The sequence below is a fragment of the Pipistrellus hanaki genome (genome assembly GCF_964339955.1).
Source record: "Pipistrellus hanaki genome assembly, chromosome: 3".
Lineage (NCBI taxonomy): Eukaryota > Metazoa > Chordata > Mammalia > Chiroptera > Vespertilionidae > Pipistrellus > Pipistrellus hanaki.
In genome coordinates this window covers 92290458-92314912 of record NC_140505.1, presented here as the reverse complement: position 1 = coordinate 92314912, position 24455 = coordinate 92290458, and the positions used below count along the sequence as shown (strand labels likewise).

The 24455-nt window shown below is 39.8% G+C and overlaps 1 protein-coding gene across 1 annotated transcript in view; it reads right to left on the bottom strand.

Moving 5' to 3' along the window:
- Positions 1 to 8327: 8327 nt before the first annotated feature.
- USP18 (ubiquitin specific peptidase 18) overlaps positions 8328 to 24455 on the bottom strand; it is a 47075-nt gene continuing 30947 nt past the window's right edge. The window contains 7 exon segments of the mRNA XM_084878610.1: positions 8328 to 10864; positions 12573 to 12622; positions 13122 to 13253; positions 15095 to 15262; positions 17135 to 17230; positions 18028 to 18174; positions 18473 to 18552. Coding sequence (XP_084734736.1) covers positions 10819 to 10864; positions 12573 to 12622; positions 13122 to 13253; positions 15095 to 15262; positions 17135 to 17230; positions 18028 to 18174; positions 18473 to 18552 — 719 coding nt within the window. The 3' untranslated portion in view covers positions 8328 to 10818.

The following is a 24455-nucleotide window of genomic DNA, read 5'->3' as shown; positions in this document are numbered from 1 at the left end:
ATCTGTTTATATCTTGGTCTATCTCTTTTTTCAGTGTCGTGTAGTTTTCCATGTATAGGATTTTACCTCCTTAGTTAAGTTTATTCCTAGGTATCTTAATTGTTTTGGTGCGATGGTAAATGGAATTGCCTTTTTAGTCTCTGTTTCTGTAAATTCACTATGGGTGTATAGAAATGCCATAGATTTCTTGGCATTAATTTTGTATCCTGCTACATTGCCAAGTTCATTTATGACGTCTATTAGTTTTTTGATGTAGTCTTTTGGTTTTTTTATGTACAATATCATGTCATCTGCAAATAAAGATAATTTTACTTCTTATTTTCCAATTTGGATGCCTTTTATTTCCTCTTCTTGTCTAATTGCAATGGCTAGTACTTCCAGTACTATGTCAAACAGGAGTGGTGAGAGTGGGTATCCCTGTCTTGTTCCTGTTTTTAGAGGGAATGGTTTTAGTTTTTGCCCATTGTGTATGATGTTGGCTGTTGGTTTATCATATATAGCTTTTATTATGTTGAGGTATGATCCTTGTACTCCCACCTTGTTGAGAGTTTTTATCAGGAAAGGGTGTTAGATTTTATCAAATGCTTTTTCTGCATCAATTGATATGGTTATATGATTTTTATCTCTCAATTTTTTATGTAATGTATCACGTTTATTGATTTGAGGATATTGTACCACCCTTGCATTCCCGGAATAAATCCTACTTGGTCATGGTGTATGATCTTTCTTATGTGCTGCTGGAGCCAATTTGCTAGAATTTTGTTGAGGATTTTGGCATCTATGTTCATGAGGGATATTGGCCTGTAATTCTCTTTCATTCTGTTGTCTGTATCTGGTTTTGGTATTAGGGTGATGCTGGCTTCATAGAAGGAGTTTGGAAGTGTTCCTTCCTCTTGAATTTTTTGGAATAGTCTGAGGAGGGCAGGTGTTAGTTCTTCCTTGAATGTTTGGTAAAACTCTCCTATGAAGCCATCTGGTCCCCAACTTTTGTGTGCTGGAAGCTTTTTGATGACTGTTTCAATTTCTTCCAAAGTCACTGGTCTATTGAGATTTTTAGAATCTTCCTGATTGAGTTTTGGAAGGTTGTATTTTTTTGGGAATTTGCCCTTTTCCACCAGGTTGTCCAGTTTGTTGGAATAGAGTTGTTTGTAGTATTTTGTAACAAAGCTTTGTATTTTGGCGGGTCTATTGTTATTTCACCTCTTTCATTTCTGATTTTGTTTTTTTGGGTCCTCTCTCTTTGTTTCTTGGTTAGCCTGGCTAGGGGTTCATCAATCTTGTTTAACCTTTCAAAGAACAAGCTCTTGGTTTTGTTGATCTTATGTATTGTTTCTTTGGTCTCTATGTCACTTATCTCCGCTCTGATTTTTGTTATTTCCTTCCTTCTGCTTACACTGGGCTTTTCTTGTTGCTCTTTTCCTAACTCTTTGAGTTGTAGACTTAGATCATTTGTTACCATTTTTTTCTTATTTTTTGCAATAGGCTTGTAAGGATATAAACTTCCCTCTCAAAACTGCTTTTGCTGTGCCCCATAGATTTTGGATTGTTGTGTTTTCATTGTCATTTGTTTTCAGGATGTTTTTAATTTCTTCCTTGATTTCTCTGGTAACCCAGTCCTTGTTCAATAGCATGCTATTTAGTCTCCATGTGTTGAATTTCTTTGGATTATTTTTATTGTAATTGATTTCCAATTTTATGCCACTATGATCTGAGAAGATGCTTGATATGATTTCTGTCTTCTTGAATTTGAAGAGACTTTGCCTATGTCCCAGCATGTGGTCTATCTTTGAAAATGACCCACGTGCACTTGAGAAGAATGTATATTCTGTGGCTTTGGGGTGAAATGTTCTGAAGATGTAGATTAATTTATCTGGTCTAGTGTTTCATTTAGGATTGATGTTTCTTTGCTGATTTTTGGCATAGATCATTTGTCCAAAGGTGACAGTGGAGTATTAAAATCTCCTACTATGATTGTATTGCTATTAATCTCTCCTTTAATGTCCTCCAGCTGTTTTTTTTTAAAAAAATGTGTTTGGGTGTTCCTGTATTGGGTGTATATATGTTTATCATGGTTATTTGTTCTTGTTGGATTCCTCCCTTTAGTATTATGAAGTGGCCTTCATTATCTCTTGTTATGTCCTTCACTTTGAGATCTAATTTGTCAGATATAAGTATTGCTACCCCATCTTTGTTTTCATTTCCATTCATCTGGAAAACCTTTTTCCATCCCTTCCCCCTCAGTCTGTGTGCGTCTTTTTTTCTGAAATGGGAAAATCTAAAGGAGGAAAAGGTTAAGATAAACAGAATAGCAAAATGGGGAAGGTTAGGAAGAGAGTGATGGTGTAAAGGTTGTGTTGAGATAGGGTAAACAATGCTAAAGGGGATTGGAGATAGAATGAAGAACACTAATTCCAATGTAAAATAAAGAGAAAATAAAATGGCACTTAAAAAAATAGTAGTAGTAATAATGCTGATTGAACCTAAAATAGTAGTTAGAATAATAGTTAAAATAGTAGTAGTAATAATGCTGATTGAACCTAAAAATGTAATAATTAAAAAGTTAAAATCAATTAAGGAAAAAAAGGAAAAAATCAATTTCTTAAGTAAAAGATGCAAAAAATGAAAATAAAATAAAAAATAAAAAAATTAGCAAAAACAGCGTGCAGTTGTGAAGGCCATTCACTTCTTCCGTTAATTTGTTTGGCACACCTGTTTCTCAGTCCAGACAGTATTGCAGTTCCCTGCATTCCGCTGCACCTCAGTGTTGTAAACTAGTCCTTGATTTTAAGATGGCGATTTATTAGTTTCTTGGTTTTTGATTAAATAAAACTAGTAAGAAACACAGTCAGTTTGTACTCTAGCCCCTAGGTGGCAGTGTTTCTGGATTGATGTCCCCGTCTTTTTGGCTGCTCTAGCCTTCTTTTTCTATGGCACTCAATACTGTTTTTTGCCTGGGAGTTGAATCCCAGAGGATTTCTCCCCTCTCTGCTTCTCAGCTTCCAGAAAAGCTGTTTCCCCCTGTCTTATCTCAGGGCCAGCCAATCTGGTTGATCTCTCCTTTGTAATCAGAAACAAAGGGTTGTAGGGGAACCAGCCTAGGTGCAAGATGGGCCAGTCTGTGCGCACTTACAAACAGACAGCTTTCCAACTCCTATGTTCTCCCTCCATGTCTGATCAGAATGGGTTGCTCCCTAGAGAACCCCATTATTAGCAACCTTGGGGACCCCCGTCCACTCTCCCAAATCACGCCAGACCCAACAGCGGGGAGGGAAGGGGCTTTTGTGGACACAGATTTCCGCGGTCCCAGCGCGTGTGCTTACAATTATATGCCAACATGCTAGACAATCTGAACAAGGACAGATTCCTATTAACGTACAATCTTCCAAAAATGAATCAGGAAGAATATAAAAACCTGAAAAGGCTAATACCAACTGATAAAATTGTAGCAGTAATAATAATAATAAAAACAAACACACAAACAAAAAAAACCCTCCCATCAAATAAAAGTCTTGGTTCAGATGGCTTTACATGGGAGTTCTACCAAAAATTCAAATGAGAACTAACACCTACACTCTTCAAACTATTCAAAAAATATCCAAGCAGAAGGAATACTTCAAAGCTCCTTTTATGAAGCCAGCATTATCCTAATTCCAAAACCATATTAAGATACTACAAAGAAAGAGAATTACAGGCTAATATCCCTGATGAACGTAGATACTAAAATCCTCACCAAATATTTAGCAAATTGGATCTGGCAATATATTAAAGAGATCACACACAATGATCAGGTGAGATTATTCCAGGGATGCAAGTCTGGTACAGTATTCACAAATCAATAAATGTGATATATAACATAAACAAATTGAAAGACAAAAAAATCACATAATCATATTAATAGACACATACAAAGCATTTGACAAAATTCAACACCCATTTTTGATAAACAAATAAACAAATAAATAAATAAACTATCAGCAGAAGGGTTGTACCTAACATGCTTTCAATGGGAAAAACTAAATAATTTTCCATGAAATCAGGAGCAAGACAGGGATGTCTCCTTTCACCACTCTTATTCAATACAGTAATGAAAGTCCTAGCCACAGTAATCAGACAAGAAGAGATAAAAGAAATCCAAATTGGAAAGAAGAAAGTAAAACTGTCAATATTTGCACATGACATTGTATATAGAAAACCATAAAGAATTCATATAAAAAATTTTACTAAATTTAATAAATGAATTTGGCAATGTAACAGGACACAAAATTAACACCCAGAAAATGATGGCCTGGTGCATGAAATCCGTGCATGGGGAGCAGGGTCCTCAATCCACCCTGCAGCCTCTCCAATCCAGGACATCCCCCTCACAATCCATAACCACTGGCTCCTAATCACTCACCTGCCTGCCTGCCTGGTAACCCCTAACTGCCCTCCCCTGCCAGCCTAACTTCCCCTCATTGCCTCTATTAGCCAACCTGATCGTCCCTAACTTTCCCCCGCTGCTGGCCAGGTTGCCCCCAACTGCCCCCTCCCTGTTGGCATGGTCTCTCCTAACTGCCTGCTCCCACCAGCCTGGAAGCCCTCAATTATCCCCCCTCTGTTGGCCTGGTCCCTCCTAACTGCCCCCTCCCTCCTGCCAGTCTGGTCACCTCTTACTGCTCCTCCCTGCCAGCCTAATCACCCCCAACTGCCTTCCTGCCGGCCTGGTTGCCCCAAATTGCACACCCTCCATCAGCCTGGTCATTGCCCCCCTCCCCCCACACATACCCCCCGTCCTGCCAGCCTGGTCACCCCACACAGCCTGCTGTTCATTCATTTAGTCATTCTTCATTAACACCCCTGCCAGCCTGGTCCCCCCATGCAGCCTGCTTGTTCAGTCGTTTGGTAGTCCCTTGGGATGTCCCTGGGAAGCTTGGGGGCAGAGGGGATTTTGGGGACTCAGGAGGCAGGCACACAGAGTGGCCAGACCCACCTGGGGGTGAGCCAAGCTCTGCTGTGCACCTGCCACCCCAGTGGGGCTGAGAGGACTGGGCTCCACCAACTTGTGGTTGTGGGCACCCAACTTGAGGGCATTACAGTCAATTAGCACATTCCCTCCTATTGGCTGTGGGCATCACCATCTTTGTGAAAGTGTAATGGTCAATTAGCATATTCCCTCTTTATTAGATAGAATATTATTGATTTTCAGAGAGGAGCTATATATATATATATATATATATATATATATATATATATATACACATCAATATATATATGACGAGAGAGAATAACTGACCAGCAGCTTCCTACACTGGGGATCAAATCTATAATGTGGGAATGTGCCCTTGACTAGAATCAAACCCAGGACCCTTCAGTCCACAGGCCAACATTCTGTCCACTGAGTCAAACCAGTTAGGGCTTGATGGCATTTTTATATACCAAAATGAACTCTCAGAAAGAGAAACTAAACACACACACACACACACACACACACACAAAACCAATCCCATTTATCATTGCCACACAAAAAATTAAGATATTTAGAAATAAACTTAACCAAAGAGGAAAAGATCTGTACTTGGAAAACTACATGATATTGAACAAAGAGATAGAAGAAGATATAAACGAGCAAAAGAATATATTGGGTTCATGGATTAGTAGAATAAACATCATTAAAATGTCCATATTACCCAAAGCAATCTATAGATTCAATGCAATCGCTATTAAAATACCAATGGCATATTTCACAGTTCTAGAACACACTCCAAAAATTTATAAGGGACCAAAAAAGATACTAAGTATCTTCAGCAATCAAGAAAGAAAAGTAAAGTTGGAGGTCCTACATTGCTGGTGGGAATGCAGACTGGTGCAGCCATTGTGGAGAACAGTATAGCATTTCCTCAAAAATTTAAAAACGAAACTTCCATTTGGCCCAGTAATCCCACTTCTAGGACTATATACCAAGAAACCAGAAACACCAATCAGAAAGGATATATGCACCCTTATGTCCATAGCAGCACAATTTACGATAGCTAAGATTTGGAAACAGCCTAAGTGCCCATCAGCAGATGAATGGATTAGAAAACTGTGACACATCTACACAATGGAATACTACCTACAGTAATAAAAGAGAAAAATAATTGACTGTACCTTCGCTATGCCCACAGCCAATCAGAGCGAGTACACAAATTAACCCAACAAAGATGGTGGTTAAATTGCATAAGCAGGCACTGAGCTGCCTGGGTCCCGGAAACATCCTCTGGACCTAGGCCACTACTAGCCTGTAGGCCCATGTTTAGGCCCTGAGTGGCAGGGGTCCCAGAATGCCCCCTGGCCACTCGGAGCCTATGAGTGCAGGCAAGTGGCTGGGGGTGGGGCAGGAAAGTCCCCATGTCACCATAATGACTCGGGAACATTCCACCCTGCCTGCAGCTGCTTGCAAATGCAGCGGTTTGGGTCCATGCCCCCAGCCTGGGGTCTCAGGCTGGCAGCAGCACGTGGACCCAGGCAGAGATCCCCTCCAGGCCCAGCCTGGGTTCTCAGCCACTCTAGTCAGGCAGATATGGAGGAATCTTAAATGTTTTATATATATATATATATATATATATATATATATATATATATATATATATATATATATATATATTATTGATGTTTTACAGAGAGAAAGGGAAGGGGATAGAGAGCTAGAAACATCTATGAGAGAGAAATATCAATCAGCTGCCTTCTGCACAGTCCCCACTGGGTATGTGCCCCCAACCAAGGTACATGGCCTTAACTGGAATCAAACCTGGGATCCTTGAGTCTGCAGGCCATTGCTCCACCCACTGAGCCAAACCAGTTAGGGCTGTCCAATATTTTAAAGAAAAAACCCTATCTAATAAAGAGGGAATATGCAGGGGAGGGCATTTGGGGGTGACCGGGCTGTCAGGAGAGGGCAGTTGGGGACGATCAGGCCAGCAGGGGAGTGGTTAGGGGGTGATCATGCTGGCAGGCAGAAGCAGTTAGGGGCAATCAGGCAGGCAGGTGAACAGTTGGGAGCTATCAGTCTAGGATTGTGAGAGGGATGTCCAACTGCCTGTTTAGGCCTGGCAGTTGGACATTCCCTGAGGGATCCCAGATTGGAGAGGGTGCAGGTTGGGCTGAGGGACACACATACCCATGCATGAATTTCATGCACCAGGCCTCTAGTGCTGCTATAAAAAAGAAGGAAGTCTTACTATTTGCAAAAGAAGACAGTCAGAGAAAGATAAATATCGTATGATCTCATTCATTTGTAGAGTATAATGAACAACATAAACTGATGAACAACAATAGAATCAGAGTCATAGAATCATTGAATAAATTATCCAACCTATGAGGGAAAGTGGAGTGTGAGGGGGTAAGAGATCAACCAAGGACTTGTATGCATGCATATGAGCATAACCAATGAACAGGGGTATGGTGAGGGCATGTGCTGGGGGGTGATGGTGATTGGGAAGAGGTCAATGGGAGGAAAAGGAGAATTATGAAATACTTTGCCAATAAAGAATTTAAATTTTAAAAAAGAGTAAAGTTGGAGGGATCACAATTCCAGATATCAAGTTATACTACAAAGCCACTGTAATCAAAAGAGCCTGGTACTGGCACAAAATCAGGCATATAGATCAAAGGAAAAACACACAAAACAAAACAGAAAGCCCAGAAATCAACCCAAGCCAATATAGCCAATTGATATTTGAAAAAAGAGGCAAGAACATCCAAGGGAGTCAAGATAGTCTCTTCAATAAATGGTGTTGGGAAAATTGGACAGATTTATGCAAAAAATGAAACTAGACCACCAACTAACTTATTCCAAAACCAGTGGATTGGTGCCTGAAATTCATTAATGGGGGTGTGGAAGGGTGTTCTTCAGCCCAGCCTGCACCCTCTCCAATCTGGGACCCCTCAAAGTATGACCTACTGCTGGTTGATCTCTTACAGCAATCAGGTCTAAACTAGCAGTCAGACATCCCTCTCACAATCCAGGACTGCTGGCTCCAGCAGCTCACCTGCCTGCCTGCCAACTTTATTGCCCCTAACCACTCTGCCTGCCAGCCTGCTATCCCCCAACTGCTCCCCCCCCCCCCCGCGAAGGCAGATCACCCCCAACTGCCTCTCGTGCCAGCCTGCTCACGCACAACTGCCCTCCTGCTGTCCTGCTTGCCCCCAGCTTCCCTTACCACTGGCCTGTTCAACCTCAACAGGTCTGCTCACTCCAGACTGTCCCACCCCCCCACTGACGTGATCATCTCCAACTGACCCCCACTGATGGCCTACTCACCCCTAACTGGCCCCCATGCTGGTCTACTTACCCCCAATGGCCCCTGCCGTCCCATCCTGGCCTGATTATCCACTGGTGACCCAAGCTTCCAGCTTTGCTTTTTTTCTTTTTCTTTTCCTTTTTTTTTCAGTGCCTCCTTAAGTGGAGGCCAGGGCCAGTTGGAAGCATGTATCCAGGATTTATTTATCTTCTATAATTGAAACTTTGCAGGCTTGAGTGGAGGCCAGGGCCTGCCAGGGTGGGCAGGAAGCTTGGCTTCGTCCATTGCTGGGACAACCCAAGCCTCTTGCTTGTTCCAGCTCTGTGGTGGGCGGCCATATTGGTTGGGTTAATTTGCATACTCGCTCCTGATGGGCTTTTGGGTGTGGCTTGTGGGTGTAGTGGAGTGATGGTTAATTTGTATGTTTCTCTTTTATTAGTGTAGATAAGAATAAACTGAAAATTGTTATAAAAGACTTAAATATAAATTTTGAAATCATAAAAATCCTAGAAGAAACAATAGGCAAGAAATTCTCAAACATCTCTGTGGCAATATGTTTGCTGCTACATCTCAAAGGAAACTAAGAAGAAAATAAACAAATGGGACGACTGAAATAAAAAACATCTGCACAGCAAAAGAAATCATCAACAAAACAAAAAGGGAGCCCACTGTATAATAGAACATATTTGGCAATGATACATCTGATAAGGGGTTAATATCCAAAATATATAAGGAACTCATATAACTTAATAAAAGGGAGACAAATAATCCAATTTTTAAAATGGGCAAAGGACCTAAATACACACTTTTCCAAAGTGGACATACAAATGGCCAAGAGAAATATTAAAAATTCTCAAAGTCACTAATTATCAGAGAGATACAAATTAAAACAACAATGAGTTATCACCTCACAACTGTCAGAATTGCTACCATCAACAAATTAACAAATGACAAGTGCTAAAGAGGATGCAGAGAAAAGGGAACCCTCCTGCACTGCTGGTGGGAATGTGGACTGGTGCAGCCACTGTGGAAAACAATATGAAGTTTCCTCAAAAAATTAAATATGGAACTGTCATTTGAACCAGTGACAAACCTGAAACACCAATCAGAAAGAATATATGTAACCCTATGTTCACAGCAACACAATTTGCAATAGCTAAGATCTAAAAACACAGCCCAAGTGCCCATCAGTAAATGAGTGGATAAAAAAGCTGTGGTATATTAATACCATAGAATAATATGCAGCAGTAAAAAAGAAGGATCTCTTATCATTTGAGACCACATGGAGGGACCTGGAGAATATTATGCTAAGCAAAATAAGCCTATCATAGAAGAATAAGTATCACATGATCTCACTCATTTAATACTATGAAACAAAATAAACTGATAAACAAAATAATTCCAAAGACATAGAAGCATGGAACAAACTGTAGAATTTTAGAGAGAAGGTGGGGGTGGGTGAATGGGAAGAGATTAACCAAATATCTTGTAACCCAGGGACACAAACAATAGCATGGTGAAGGCCTGGGGCATAGAGTGGGTGTGGGCTAGAAGAGGTCAATGGGGAAAAGTGTGTGTGTGTGTGTGTGGGGGGGGGGCACCTGTAATACATTCCACAATAAAGATAACTTAAAATTAATTAATTAATTAATCAATTAATTAATTAAATCCAAACTTCTTAGTTCAGTTCAAGATCCTCTACATTCAGAGTTCCACATACCTGCCATCATTATCACTCACCACTTGCTTTCTTCTTTTGAAACAAGGTTGATAGACAATTTCTGAACTTTGAGCCTTGCCTTTTTCAACCATGACACTGAGTATACTTTTCCCTATAAATGCACTGTCTTTTATCCTAAGCCCTTTTCCATCTTGAAGTCTTCTCCCATGGTTCCACAATGGAAGTGATTTCCCTTTCCTTTAAATTTCTATAGCACAAATCCTTGGTATATCTCATGCATTTTAACCACTGTCCATTAAACTGCAAATGCCTTTGAGAGAAAAACTTTATTCATTATTGTGCCTAGCATGCATTTTTATGAAGAGTGGGCAATCAATACATATTTGTCACTTGAGTTTTATGAAATTAACATGGGTTTTAAAATAAAATTTAAAAGTATAAACAGAAATTATATTCAGTCAATACAAACCAGTACAGTCATACTAAGTTGTAAAATATTTAAATACTTCCTTACCATTGCCCCTTGCCACCTGAATGCTTCCTACTACCATTGGTGGCCAGGTCTCTCTTCCCCTGAAAGCATCTGGACCCCCACAATCTCCCAACTAAACACTTAATATCTTACACAGCTGGGAACACAAAGGACACTGCTCCAACCATGTGGCCAGAGACAACTGATGGAAATATCCATTCTAACTGATCTAAATCTGTGCAATGTCACTGTTAAATCTTTTGATAATTATTCTGATTATAAATAAGGTTTAATTATACAATTTGAAAACAGTGTTCTCCTCATTGCAAAATCTTTTAAAGAGCAGATTCAGGAATAGACAAGGAAAATGATACTTTGTCATTCCCTAAAGATTTAGGATACATTCATTAGGACTTCATCTTCATGTAAACCAGAAGGTAGGCAGTTTCCCGCCTAGAAAGAAAGAAAAAAAATGCAACATCATGGCAGAAATGAAACAGTCATATTATTAATTCACAATAGGAAAAAAGCCAACAAACTTTCCAGATTGTTAGATAAAGTGTTTATCTATCCATCACCCTAGAGGAAAACAAAATGTGTGATTTAAGAAAATAACTAACCTGCAGTTAGTTAACATCTAAATCAGGGATTTACAAACTAGAAACCCATTAGTCAAATCTGACTGATAATGTATTTGCAAATATATTTAATTGGAACACAGCTACACTCATTCATTCATATGTCCTCTGTGCCTGCTTTTGACTACAAAGATAGAGTTGAATAGTTGCAACAGAAATTGTGTGGCCCACAAAGCCTAAAATATTTATTCCCTGGCCCTTTATAGAGAACAGTCTGCCAAGCTGTTACTTAAACATTGGGGGAGTTGCTGACAACCAGAAAGTGACAAAAAGTGAGCCTTCAAAGGAGTGGTTATAAGAAAGAAGAGAAAAGGAACATTGGAGAAATACTTCAAACACAAATTCTAGCTCATTCATTATTTTTCAAATGATCTGGCCTACTTCTGTGGCTGAAATAATTATAAATATCACCCTAACCTAGAAACTCAGCTGGAAAAACTTATAAAGTCTGTGATTTAATTTCACCCAGCTTTTTTCTTTCCAGTTTCCTCTCTGTAATTACTGATTTGTAAAAAATAGTTATTGATATTTACTACACCAGACAAAGAAAGAGTAAATGAGTGATCCTTGCCCCCAAAGAGTGTGTGGTCTATGTGAAAGTTACATAAACAAAAATGACAAAACAGTGTGACCCTTTCTATAAAAGAAGTATGCTCAAAACACAGTGAAAGCATATGAGAAGCCCCTACAGATATATGGCTGGGTGAATCAATGCAAGGCATTAAAAGGGTAGGAAATGGCCATGATCAGAGAGGTACTGAAGTATGGATAGGACTTTGCCTTGATGATAAGTTAATAGAGGGTAATACTGACCAGAATTGCATGTGCAAAGCCATGAGGAAAAAATGGAGAATCTGATGTTTAGGGAGAAACTTCCTCTTTAGTTATTCTTGGAATCTACATTGTGAGAAAATATGGTGCAATGGGATGGATATTGAAAGATGAGGCTGGCCAGTTAGTCACTAAGGAGTTATATAAATATTAGAGGCCTGGTGTATGAAAATTCATGCACTGGGGTGTGTGTGTGTGGGGGTCCCTCAGCCCAGCCTGCTCCCTCTCACAGTCTGGGAGCCCTTAGGTGCGGGAGGTGACACACGATCAGGGGAAGATGACACCCCCGTCACACCTCTGCTGCTGCCACTGCTGGCAGCACAAGCCACAGCTGGCCCTGGTTACCTGAGACTTGGGCGGCCCTGGGCAGCTGGGTAGCCACCATCTGAAGCTTGCCTGTACCTCGGGCTGGCCCTGGGAAGCTGGGGGGCTGAGGGTGGGTCCAGCCACACCATGTGCCTGCCGTCCCCAATGGGGCTGAAAGAACTGGGGGACTCCGGTAGGGCTGAGGCGACTAAGCGCTGCAATCTTGTGGCTATGGATATCACCATCTTTGTGATGGCGTGACCATCAATTTGCATGTTCCCTCTTTATTAATTAGGATAAGGAGTAGTTGAATCCATGAGAGTGTCATACAGCAATAAGAATCCTGTGTAAGCTTATTGGGTTTCCATCACTAAAAATTCTCTTACCAGCGGCAGTTATGATTTCCATAGGTGCATTGGATATCTTCCCAGGATACCTGGAAGTATATAACATAAAAAGTGAAGCAACCAGCTGACATCTTTGAAGCATCCAGAGTACAGGGTGCTTATCATTCCTTATCACTCCTTCAAACAAACCTAAACCTAAGAACTCCCAAAACCCATAGCACCTAGTGATAAATGCCATGTAAATGAAGTCTCTTTTAGTATAATTGTCCCTGTTTACACTTCGTTATGTCCAGCCCAAAGTTCTAACTTCATATTTACAACTCTTCTTGCTTTCTATAAATTTCCCACAGAGCTTAAGGCACTGAGCTTACAACACCAAAAATATAGACATTAAGCTAAGTGGAATCTTAGAGACCATTTGGACACTTCATGCAGAAAACAGCTTTCAGGCTCATAAAAGATCTCACATACAGAGAACAATAATGTGGCTTGCTTGATCTTGAGGACCAATCTAGCCCTGGGCTCAGAATATATTATAGCACAGGTAGCTAATCTAGGGGAAGAGGCAATTTAGATGATGTTTCTCACCCAACAAACACTGGAATCATTGAAGCAGAACCACTTCCCATCTATAGAATTCCGGACATAGGCACAGTAATGACCAAAGTCAGGCAGCCCCACATGGGCAATCACAGCAAAGAGTTCATATAGTCCTTCAAGCTGAAATAACACAAGGCATAAAATGATTCACCCATCATCCTTTTTTAGCCCTACTTTAAAATAAGAAAACATTTCATTACTTGTTTATTCAGTGACTACACCATGCCAGGCCTTGGTACTTCAAGGGGATTAGAAAACATTCCTTGACTTCAAAAATTTCACAGCTAAGTAAGGCATAATTAGAATGACATGTTTTATAACAGATGTATTTACAGGTAAATTATGGAAAACTCAACTTTTGCACAAAAAAGGAAAAGGAACAACCAGTTGAGGAAAGACTGAGGAGCTTGGGGAAAAGCTCTCCAGAGAAGACATGCTTGAAATGATCTTTCAGAATGAACAAGATTAGTAGATAAGTTATGGGAAGGGGGTAGCAAAAAATTTGGACATCCCAATCTTGTCTTCATCAAGATCAAAACAAGGGTCAATGTCCAGAGTTTCTGTTTCATATTAAAACTTTGAAGCTCAGGAGGTCTGTCATGGGCCCTAGGCAGGGCTGCTAAACTTACATGGTTGCTATAAAGAAAATATACGAAAGAATGGGTGAGAGCCCATTATTGAGGGAGAAAGATAACTCTTTGTTCCCTTGTGTTATATTTTCTTGGGCTTGGGATGCACCAGGAGCTTTTTCAAAATAAACAATCAACTTCTCAAGCTTTCCCATGCCTGCACTGGGCCTGCTTCCTGACCAATCCATTCTTTCTCCAGGTTAGATGGACAAGCCTCTATGGTCAAGTACCTCTCTTTGCATCATTTTGACTTCCAAGACATGTGCTTACCTCTGCCTTCATTATTCTATCCCTTTCCCCAGTGATCTATGGGAGAACAAATCACTGGTTCCCTGGGAGTGTTGTTTTCAAGCAGAAAAAAAATAAAATTAAGATATACTTTATCAGATACACTGTGCAAATAAAAATAAAGAAAACTAGGGAAAAAATGAGAATCCTATGAAGTGTATATGACCTGAGTTGATAAAGAAACTATATTATAATATAAGCTTTTTAACATATTATCAGACCTCAGTATTTAAAATACTAGAGCATGAATAGTGAACAGACTACTGGAACAAAAAAGTTCAGAAATGGTATATACAGCTAAAAATAGAATGTGATAAATGTATAATTTCAAACGTACGGAGAAAAGATATCTATGCCACTTTTTTTTCTCAGAACTTTCCAATAAATTATTAGCTCAGGACAATTGAATTCAACTTTACTTTGATTAAATTTGGTCCAATGTACTGGCCACTTCCTTATTACCCTCAAAGTGGACATAAGTTGCTTTAAAAAGAAAACTTGGTTGATGTTATATTCACAGCCCATTGTGTTTACTTATGTATAGGTAAGTACTACACATCTTATTAAAAGGAAGGTCCTGAATCATGGGTTCTTTCCCTCAGGTTCCTTCTCCCCATGCTACAAGGTATATGAATACAAGCCCAATATTTATAAATATAATCTTTTGAATCTTAAAGAAAAGGAAAGCAGCTATAAAGAGCAAATGAGGGTGGTGATGGCACGGTGATAACAGTTCACCATTATTGTTCAAGAACACACATGTCTCAGTCATTAAAATATTATTTTTAAAATTAAGTGTTTCTTGAATATATGAAAATGTTTCTGTTAATTACATCTGGTTGTTGGTGAGTTTTGCTTCCTTTTTGTATACTAAACATGGACAGCAGAAGACATAATTTCTGAGCTGGGAGAATGACACAGATGAGACACACCAAAATGCTATTTCTGAGTGTTTAACTTAAAGCAGCCTAGTGAGGTGGGTAAAATCAAAAGGACACAGTATCTAATGAGATGGCAGTAGACAGGAGGGGAGAAGCATGTCACCTGGTACCCAGCATTGCAGAGGTCTTTATCACTCAGAAGAAATTGATTTAAATCCAAGCTCTGGGGGAAATACAATGAGTGGCAAATTTTTTCTGTCTGTGAATTCCTGATGGAAAACCGCATAAGGTGGATTGTCAAGGTTTGGGGCAAATGCGTCAGCTTCAAGACCTGCAAAAGCAAAATCACTATGGAGATTAAATCCTAAGGCACTTGAAATGGATAAATTCAGAGAAATACCACAGCAAAAGGTATGTTAAAAGGGAAGCAGATACATATCCCATGGATACAGACAACAGTGTGGTGAAGGCCAGGGTTAGGGTGGTGGGGACTGGGTAAAGGTAAGAAAATGGGGAGGAAGGGAATGGGGACATCTGTAATAGTGTAAACAATTGGACAAATAAATAAGTAAATATATAAAATCTTTTCTTTTTTCATAAAATATTTTATTTATTTTTATTTTTTCAAAATTAAATTTTTATTTATTTACTTTTAATTCTTTATTGTTAAAAGTATTACATATGCCTCCTTTCCCCCCCCATTGTCTCCTCCCAGCCAGACCTGGCCCCACCCCCAACCCAGGCCTTCACCCCCTATTGTGTTTGTTCATTGGCAATGCTTATATGCATATTAGTTCTTTGGTTAATCTCTTATCACCCTCCCCCTCACCCATCCTCCTCTGCCTTCCCTCTGAGGTTTGACCATCTGTTCGATGCTTCTATGTCTCTGGATCTATTTTTGTTCATTACTTTATGTTGTTCATTATATTCCACAAATGAGTGAGATGTGGCACTTATCCTTCTCTGACTGGCTTATTTGCCTTAGCATAATGCTCTCCAGATCCATCATGCTGTTGCAAATGGTAAGAGTCATTGCTTTTTTATAGCAGCATAGTATTTTATTATGCAAGTATACCACAGTTTTCTAATCCACTCATTTGCTGATGGCACTTAGGCTGTTTCCAAATCTTTGCTATTGTGAATTGTGCTACTATTAACATAGGGGTACATATATCTTTTCTGATTGGTGTTTCTAGTTTCTTCGGATATATTCCTAGAAGTGAGATTACCAGGTCAAATGGGAGTTCCATTTTTAATTTTTGAGGAAACTCCATACTGTTCTCCACAGAGACTACACCAGTCTGCATATCCACCAGCAGTGTATGAGCGTTCTTTTTTCTCTGAATCCTCTCCAGCACTTGTTATTGATTTGTTGATGATAGCCATTCTGACATGTGTGAGGTGGCACCACATTATTTTGCATCTTTGAAATGATCAGTGACTTTGAGCATTTTTCATATGTCTCTTGGCTTTCTGAATGTCCACTTTCAAAAAAACTGCCTAGTTAGGTTCTTTACCCATTTTTTATTGGATTATTTTCATTTTGTTAAGTTGTGTGAGTTCCCTATAAATTTTAGAGATTAAACCCTTATTTTAGAGATTAAACCATTGGCAAATATGTTCTCCATGCAGTGGGCTCTCTTGTTATTTTGTTGATGGTTTCTTTTGCTGTGCAAAAGCTTTTTATTTTGATGTAGTCCTATACTGCTATGAAATATGCCTGATATTTTGCTGCCTATGGATTCTTCTTCCATTCCTGTAAGTGTACATTTGAGAGACTGCTTTCTCTGCTATGAGCGTTGTTAAATAAACATAGAAACAGTTTAAACTACTATAATACATGAGCTTGTAAAAGAAAAAAAGAGGGAGAGGAGAATGATACAATACAGAGTGAAGGTCCTATTGGCTATCTGCTGAGTTCTCCCGCAGAAGACCTGAGCAGTCTAGGTTCTGTACAGGCCCTGGAATCCAGGGCAACAATAGAATCTGCTTGAGGAGAAAACTCTGCTCTTGCTCTAAGACCTTCTCTTCTTATCCTTAAAGGCTCTGTCCCTCTCAGCGATGTGATCTGAGGAGCCGAATGATCCATGGGCTTAATTAGGAATCCCTCCCTCAATCACCGTGAGGTGCCTATGAAGTCTCTTGGGAAATCCTCATGGGGCAACCTAGACTGGGGAAGAATCTGGCTTTACAGAGTGAGTACCTGTTTCCCACAGGTCTTCTTCCCACAGTTCTCACAGAAACATGTGTCCTTGTTCGACAGTTCCCTGGGCTGGAAGAAGCAGTGCAGGGCATCCTCCTGTCCCAGGAGAACAAGAAATAAAACAGGGTTGGTATTTCCCCTCTGGAATCATCCCCTCACCCTGCAGATGGAGATTTAAGTTTTTCTTCTATGTCCACCTTATTGTCTGGCCCAGAGGTCAGGATCTCAAAAAGAACCTACTGATTAGAGAATAAAACAGGAGGGGCACTTAAAAGTGGAAATAGAAGGGGAAATTATTTTTTTGTCAAATCAAAGTAGAACTTAGGCAGAGCCATGCAAAGAAAACAGAAATGACTTTTTAAAAGTCAAGGGTAAGCTTAAAAAAAGCCTAAGTAGTGAACTAAAGAAGCAAGAAGGTGAAGGGATTAGGCAGCACACACACACACACACACACACACACACACACAAACACACACACGAGCAAAAGCAGGTTTACAGTTGTGAGTACATGAAACACGGTTTATTCTTGCATTATATATTTTTCATATAAACAACTGTAAATCTACTTTTGCACACACACACACACACACACACACACACACACTCTCTCTCTCTCTCTCACAGAAACATACACAACAGTGTGATTATAGAGGGAAATGGGGTGAGGGGTAGGTGGAGGTGGGCAAAGCGGGGAGAATGGGGATGGAAAGAGACTTTGCTTGGGGTGATGGATGCACAATGCAGTGTACAGATGATGTTTTATTGAGTTGTATATTTGTATGGTTTTGTGAACCAATGTCACTCCAATAAATTAATTAAAAAAAAATAATCAAGGGGCATTGGCAACACTAGGTTGTATGGGAACAGGAAATTCACCAAGAGAAATTCCTTACCACTGTTTTCAGGGGTTTTGAGTCCATATCAAAAAGAGAAAGTGGGAGGGTCAGCATGCTACTGTTTCTGCTATACTCTATGGTACATTCAAGGCAAATAAAGGACTCCTTCATCTGGATTGTATACAGGGCCTGCAGTCTCTCTACCTATAAAACAGAGGAGGGGAGAGATAAGAAGGACACAGAGCCATGAATGGACGTGGTCAGGATAATTTCCAGAAGTGGGAGCCACGAGATAGAAGCTCCAGAAATGGCAGTCACTAATGCTCTTGCTCTATTTCAAAAGGTACAAAATAATAATATTAATATTACAGAATTGTAATAAGCATTTTATAGGATTTTCTCTTTTACTAGTAATATCCACTATACATTACATTAACAATTGCTTAATGAGTTAAATGAGCAGCATCTTAAACTTCTTAGTTCTCTATTTCTAAAATCTTACCAAGTCCACATCAGTGATTTGGCCCTTAATTAGGTTCCATACTGTGAAGTAGAGTTGAGCAGCATCATGCTGGACAAACACTGGCGAAAGAGACAAGAAATAGCCTAATTAGTGAGGTCACCAAGAATACTTTTCATGTCCTTCTGCCCTAGCTATCTAGATGATTATGAGCACTCACCACTTTGCATTTTCCTAGCCTTTCTCTCATTTTAAGGCTGTTTCCACTATATGTTAGATGTTAGAAATGGGAAAAAAAGGTTGTATTGATTTTGAGAGTTCCTCTTAAAAAGGAAAATCCAAGTTTTCTGTCCTCTGATTTGTCACCCATACCTATTGGCCTCTACTCAGCAACACAGCTAGATAAAACCAACAATCAACAGTGGATCCTTTCCTATGTCTACCAGGTATGCTAAAATAATACTCTAATTAGATTCCTATGGCCACCTACTACTCTGTGCCTTTATGTACTTTTTCTTTTTTTAATATATTTTATTGATTTTCTTACAGAGAGGAAGAGAGAGATAAAGAGCTAGAAACATCGATGAGAGAGAAACATCGACCAGCTGCCTCTTGCACACCCCCTACAGGGATGTGCCCGCAACCAATGTTCATGCCCTTGACCGGAATCGAACCTGGGACCTTTCAGTCTGCAGACCGACGCTCTACCGCTGAGCCAAACTGGTTTCAGCCCTTTATGTACTTTTAATTTATTTATTTTTATTTATTGTTGAAAGTTTTACATATGTCTCCTTTTCCTCCATTGGCTTCTCCCTGTCCACTCCCACCCTCAGTACATGCCCTCATCCACACCCCCCTCCCCACCACCAGTGTCTGTGTTCATTAGTCATGCTCATATGCATAGATACAAGTCATTTGGTTGACCTCTTACCTCCTCCCCTCACCCTCCCTTTCCTTCCCTTTGAGGTTTGTTGGTCTGTTTGAGGCTTCTATGTATCTGGATATATTTTTGTTCATCACTTTATTCATTATATTCCACAAATGAGTGAGATCATGTGATATCTTTCTCCAACTGGCTTATTTCGCTTAGTATAATGCTCTCCATGTACATCCATGCTGTTGCAAATGGTAAGAGTTCTTGCATTTTTATAGTAACGTAGTAAGTAGTCCATTGTATAGAGGTAACACAGTTTTTTTTATCCACTCATCTGCTGATGGGCACTTAGGCTGTTTCCAAATCTTAGCTATTGTAAATTGTGTTGCTATGAAGATAGGGGTACATATATTTTTTTCTTTAGTGTTTCTAATTTCTTGAGATATACTCCTAGAAGTGGGATTACTGGGCCAAATAGGAGTCCCATTTTTAATTCTTGAGGAAACTCCATACCGTTTTCCAAAGTGGCTATACCAGTCTGCATTCCCACCTGTAGTGCAGAAAGGTTCCTTTTTCTCCAAATCCTTGCGAGCACTTGTTTGTTGATTTGTTGATGATAGCCATTCTGGCAAGTGTAAGGTGGTATTCATTGTTGTTTTGATTTGCATCTCTCAAATGATCAGTGACTCTGAGCATTTTTTCATGTCTCTTGGCCTTCTGACTGCCCACTTTCAAAAAGTGCCTATTTAGGGTCCTTGCCCATTTTTAAAATTAGATTGCTTAACTTTCTTTTGTTAAGTTGTATGAGTTCCCTATAAATTTTAGAGATTAAACCTTTATTAGATGTAACATTGGCAATATATTCTCCCATGCAGTGTATACTCTTGCTTTTTGATGATGGTTTCTTTTGCTGTGCAGACGCTTTTTATTTTGATGTAGTTCTATTTGTTTATTTTCTCCTTAGTCTCCATTGTCATAGGAGATGTATCAGTAAATATACAGCTATGACATATGTCTGATATTTTGCTGCCTCTGGATTCTTCTAAAATTTTTATGGTTTCCCATTTTATGTTTAAATCTTTTATCCAATTTGAGTTTATTTTTATGTATGGTGTAAATTGTGATCTAGTTTCATTTTTTTTTTTTTTTTTTTTTTTACATATATCTGTCCAATGTCCCCAATACCATTTGTTGTTTATTCCATATAAATTTTTGGAGAGTTTGTTCTAGGTCTTTGAAATATGCTGTTGTATTTTAATGGGGATTGCATTGGACTCTGTAGATTGCTTTGGGTAGTATGGACATTATAATGATGTTGATTGTAACAATCCATGAACGTGGTATAATCTTCCACTTATTTATATCTTCCTCTATCTCTTTTTTCAATGTTCTGTACCTTTCTGAGTATAGGTCTTTTACCTCCTTAGTTAAATTTAATCATAGGTATCTAAATTTTTTATTGCAATGGTAAATGGGATTATTTTTTTAGTTTCTCTTTTTTTTACCCCCCCCCCCCCCATGCCCACTTCTGTGGTGAATACATTTTTTGATTAAATTATTATCTGTGTACATATTTTACCATTGCCACCCCCCCCCGTCCCATACATACCCTCCCTCCCCAGAGTTTTGTGTCCATTGGTTGTACTTATATGCATGTATACAGGTCCTGAGGTTGATCTATTATCTCCCCCAGATCTCCCTACCCTCCCTGCTGTAATTTGACAGTCTGCTTGTTGCTTTACTGTCTCTATGTCTATCTTTTGGTTCATCAGTTTATAATGTTCTTTATTATCCATAAATGAGTGACGTCATGTGGTGTTTCTCTTTCATTGACTGGCTTTTTTCACTCAGCATGATGTTCTCCAATTCCATCCAGGTTGCTGCAAATGATGAGAATTCCTTCTTTTTTATGGCAGCATAGTATTCCATTGTGTAGATGTACCATAGTTTTTGGATCCAATCATCTGCTGACGGGAACCTAGGCTGTTTCCAAATCCTGGCTATTGTAGATTGTGCTGCTATGAACAAAGGGGTGCATATATCCTTTCTGATTGGTGTTTCTAGTTTCTTGGGATATAATTCTAGGAGTGGGATTACTAGGTCAAATGGGAGTTCCATTTTAAGTTTTTTGAGGAAACTCCATACTGTTCTCCACAGTGGTTGCACCAGTCTGCATTCCCACCAGCAGTGCACGAGGGTTCCTTTTTCTCCGCAACCTCGCCAACACTTGTCATTTGTTGATTTGTTGATGTTGGCCATTCTGACAGGTGTGAGATGGTACCGCAGTGTTGTTTTGATTTGCATCTCTCAGATAATTAGTGACTTTGAGCATGTTTTCATGTGCCTCTTGGCCATCCTTCTGTCTTCTTTTGAGAAGATTCTATTTAGGTCCATTAGTTTCTCTTTCTATGTGTTCATCATTTGTGCATAAAAATGCCATAGATATTTGGGTGTTAATTTTACTTTTATATATTTTCTTTATTTCCTCTCCTAAAAATGAATCAGGTTCCCATTACTTGTATCTGACCTAGGTCTTCCCCAATAGTGTCTGAGATAACAAGAAAGAGGGCCATTGCAGTGATAGAATATGCTGGCTAAGAGGAGGTAAGAATGAAGCAGTGAATTCTATATTTTATATAACTAAATATAAAGCTAAAATGCCGTATACAGTTCTCCTGGTGGTGGTGGTGGTGATGGGGGGGCGGGGGGAGGGTAGAAAGGGAACCTAGGAAGAAAAAAAAATGAAAACATACTGAGGACTATCTTGCAAAAGGACAAATATCTGCCAAAAATACAAAGACATTGCAACAAAAGACCATTATTGTAAGTACACTAAATAGTCATATTTGCTATCTCAATACCATTTTTCCCCCTTCATGATACCACAATTTGTACTAAATGTTTGGAGGTTGTTTTATTTATTTATTTATTTATTTAAAAATATATTTTATTGATTTTATACAGAGAGGAAGGGAGAGAGATAGAGAGCTAGAAACATCGATGAGAGAGAGTCATCGATCAGCCGCCTCTTGCACACCCCCTACTGGGGATATGCCCGCAACCAAGGTACATGCCCTTGACCGGAATCGAACCCGGGACCCTTCAGTCCCCAAGCCGACGCTCTATCCATTGAGCCAAACCGGTCCCGGCCTTTCCTCTAAATTTTAAACTCCATGGAGCCAAAGACTCATATTACCTTGTCTACAGCACTAGTACAACACCTTGCACATAATAAGTAAATATTATATATTAGTTGAATGGATTAATTCAGCCATATTCTAAGATAATAATCCCAAAACTTAAAGACAAACAGCAAGGTTGAACTGATATTGTCTCCCGAAAATTACTTACTGCCTGTTACAGAGCCAACACTGAATATAAAAGCAGTTGGATGATCTTGCCATGCGGAGACATTTTGCCTTGTCTGACCATACCTAACAATACAGGGATATTTGCCCAACCGATAATTGACTTAACACATGCTATGTGCAGGGCATTGTACACACCAAAAAAAGTTCCTGTCCCAAAGAAACCTATAGTTTAGTGGAGGACAAATATTCATATAATCATTATTCAAAGAAGAATAAGGAAATTTCCCCGGGTGTACACACAGTTGTGGAAAGTTAAAGGATAGAGAAAATAAAACAGCAATAGCAGAGTGAGGGTCTCTGCAAATCTACTCCTACATAGACAACAAAAATACTGGTTTTAAAAAATTGTCAAAATAAATGTTTTCACAACTCTGGAAATTAACCAAAGGTTTACATATATCTTTAAAATGTTTACGCAATAAAAAGTACAGAATCTAAGTAAGAAGAGGCTTTTTCAGCTCTTTTCAAGATGGTGATGGAATTGATGGATCTTACTCTGACCTCCTCCCAGAACCACTCTTGAAAGAGAACTAAATTGGGGAACAATCATCCTCAATTTCAAACTAAAGACTCTGAAGAGGATACTTAATACCAAGGACTGACAGAAGAAACCACTAAGAGACTGGCAGGGAGGGCAGAGATGCGAAAGGGGCTGGCCTCACAGCCCAATGGGCAGCAGCTTAATTTGTGGAGGGATAGCTCAATTGTGGGAAGTTCCCTCTGAGAGGTGTGAAGTTTAAACTCCAGAATGGGCTCCCAAATAGAGCATGAGAAGCAGGAACAGATGCCCACATACTATCTGACTGTGAAATTCTGGCAGTGTTTCTGTTTGCCAAGGAAAGGTGGAACCCACTGGAGATAAAGGCACCCTCTTAAAGGGCTAACACAAAATTTTGTTTGCCTCTACTCACCCTGGACTCAAGCAGAGATAGTACAGTGCAGACTGGAATCAGTTGAGGAGAATATGAGGTTTGTGGTTTTGGGGAGAAATGTATGGGGCACACCCAACAGGATCCCTGTACTGAGTCATCCTCCAATCCTGCAGGAGCCATCTTTCTTAGATGGAGCAATCCTCACTGAGAGGAATCAGCCTGGGGGAAAGCTACTACACACCTTCAGCAATCCCTCTCATACCACCCTGTAGGTCTTAAGCTCTGATGAAGAGTCAGTAGCATTGGCCAGGGTGTAGAAGTCTGAACAGACTCAGGGAAGGGGTCAGTGACTGGCTTTTGGGTGGAACCATTCCCCCCAATTCCCCATGAATCAGACCGAAACTTCTCTGTCAAAGGAGACCCTCCCAACTTGCAGCAGACATAACCTCTGGGTTCTCAAAGCTCCACCCACCTGACTATCAGAAAAAATAATCATGGACAAACTCAGATGTGTGGCTCTGGGATGGGGGAATCATACCCACTATCTTCCCTGAAGTCTGAAAGGCACCTTCCCCTCACAGGAGATCCACTAGTCCCATCTTCCTGATTCTACCAGAGGCACTTCCAGTGAGCCCTTTCAGTGACTAAAACTTACAGCCAGACAGCAGATGGAAGTATTTGGAGGCAGGTCCCAGAGTGCCTTGAGATGCTTGCTGTTCCATCTTTAGACCTGTACTGAAAATAAGCTAGCCTTGGAGCATAGCTTGGTCTTTCTCATGCATAGCCAAGTCCACTAGAGGCAACCACAAACTGAGGATTGCTTGTAGCTTCAAACAGGTTGCCAAGGGCCAAACATAGTCAAAGTTTAACATAGGCTTACACCAGAATTCTTCCCAAGAGGCACAGAA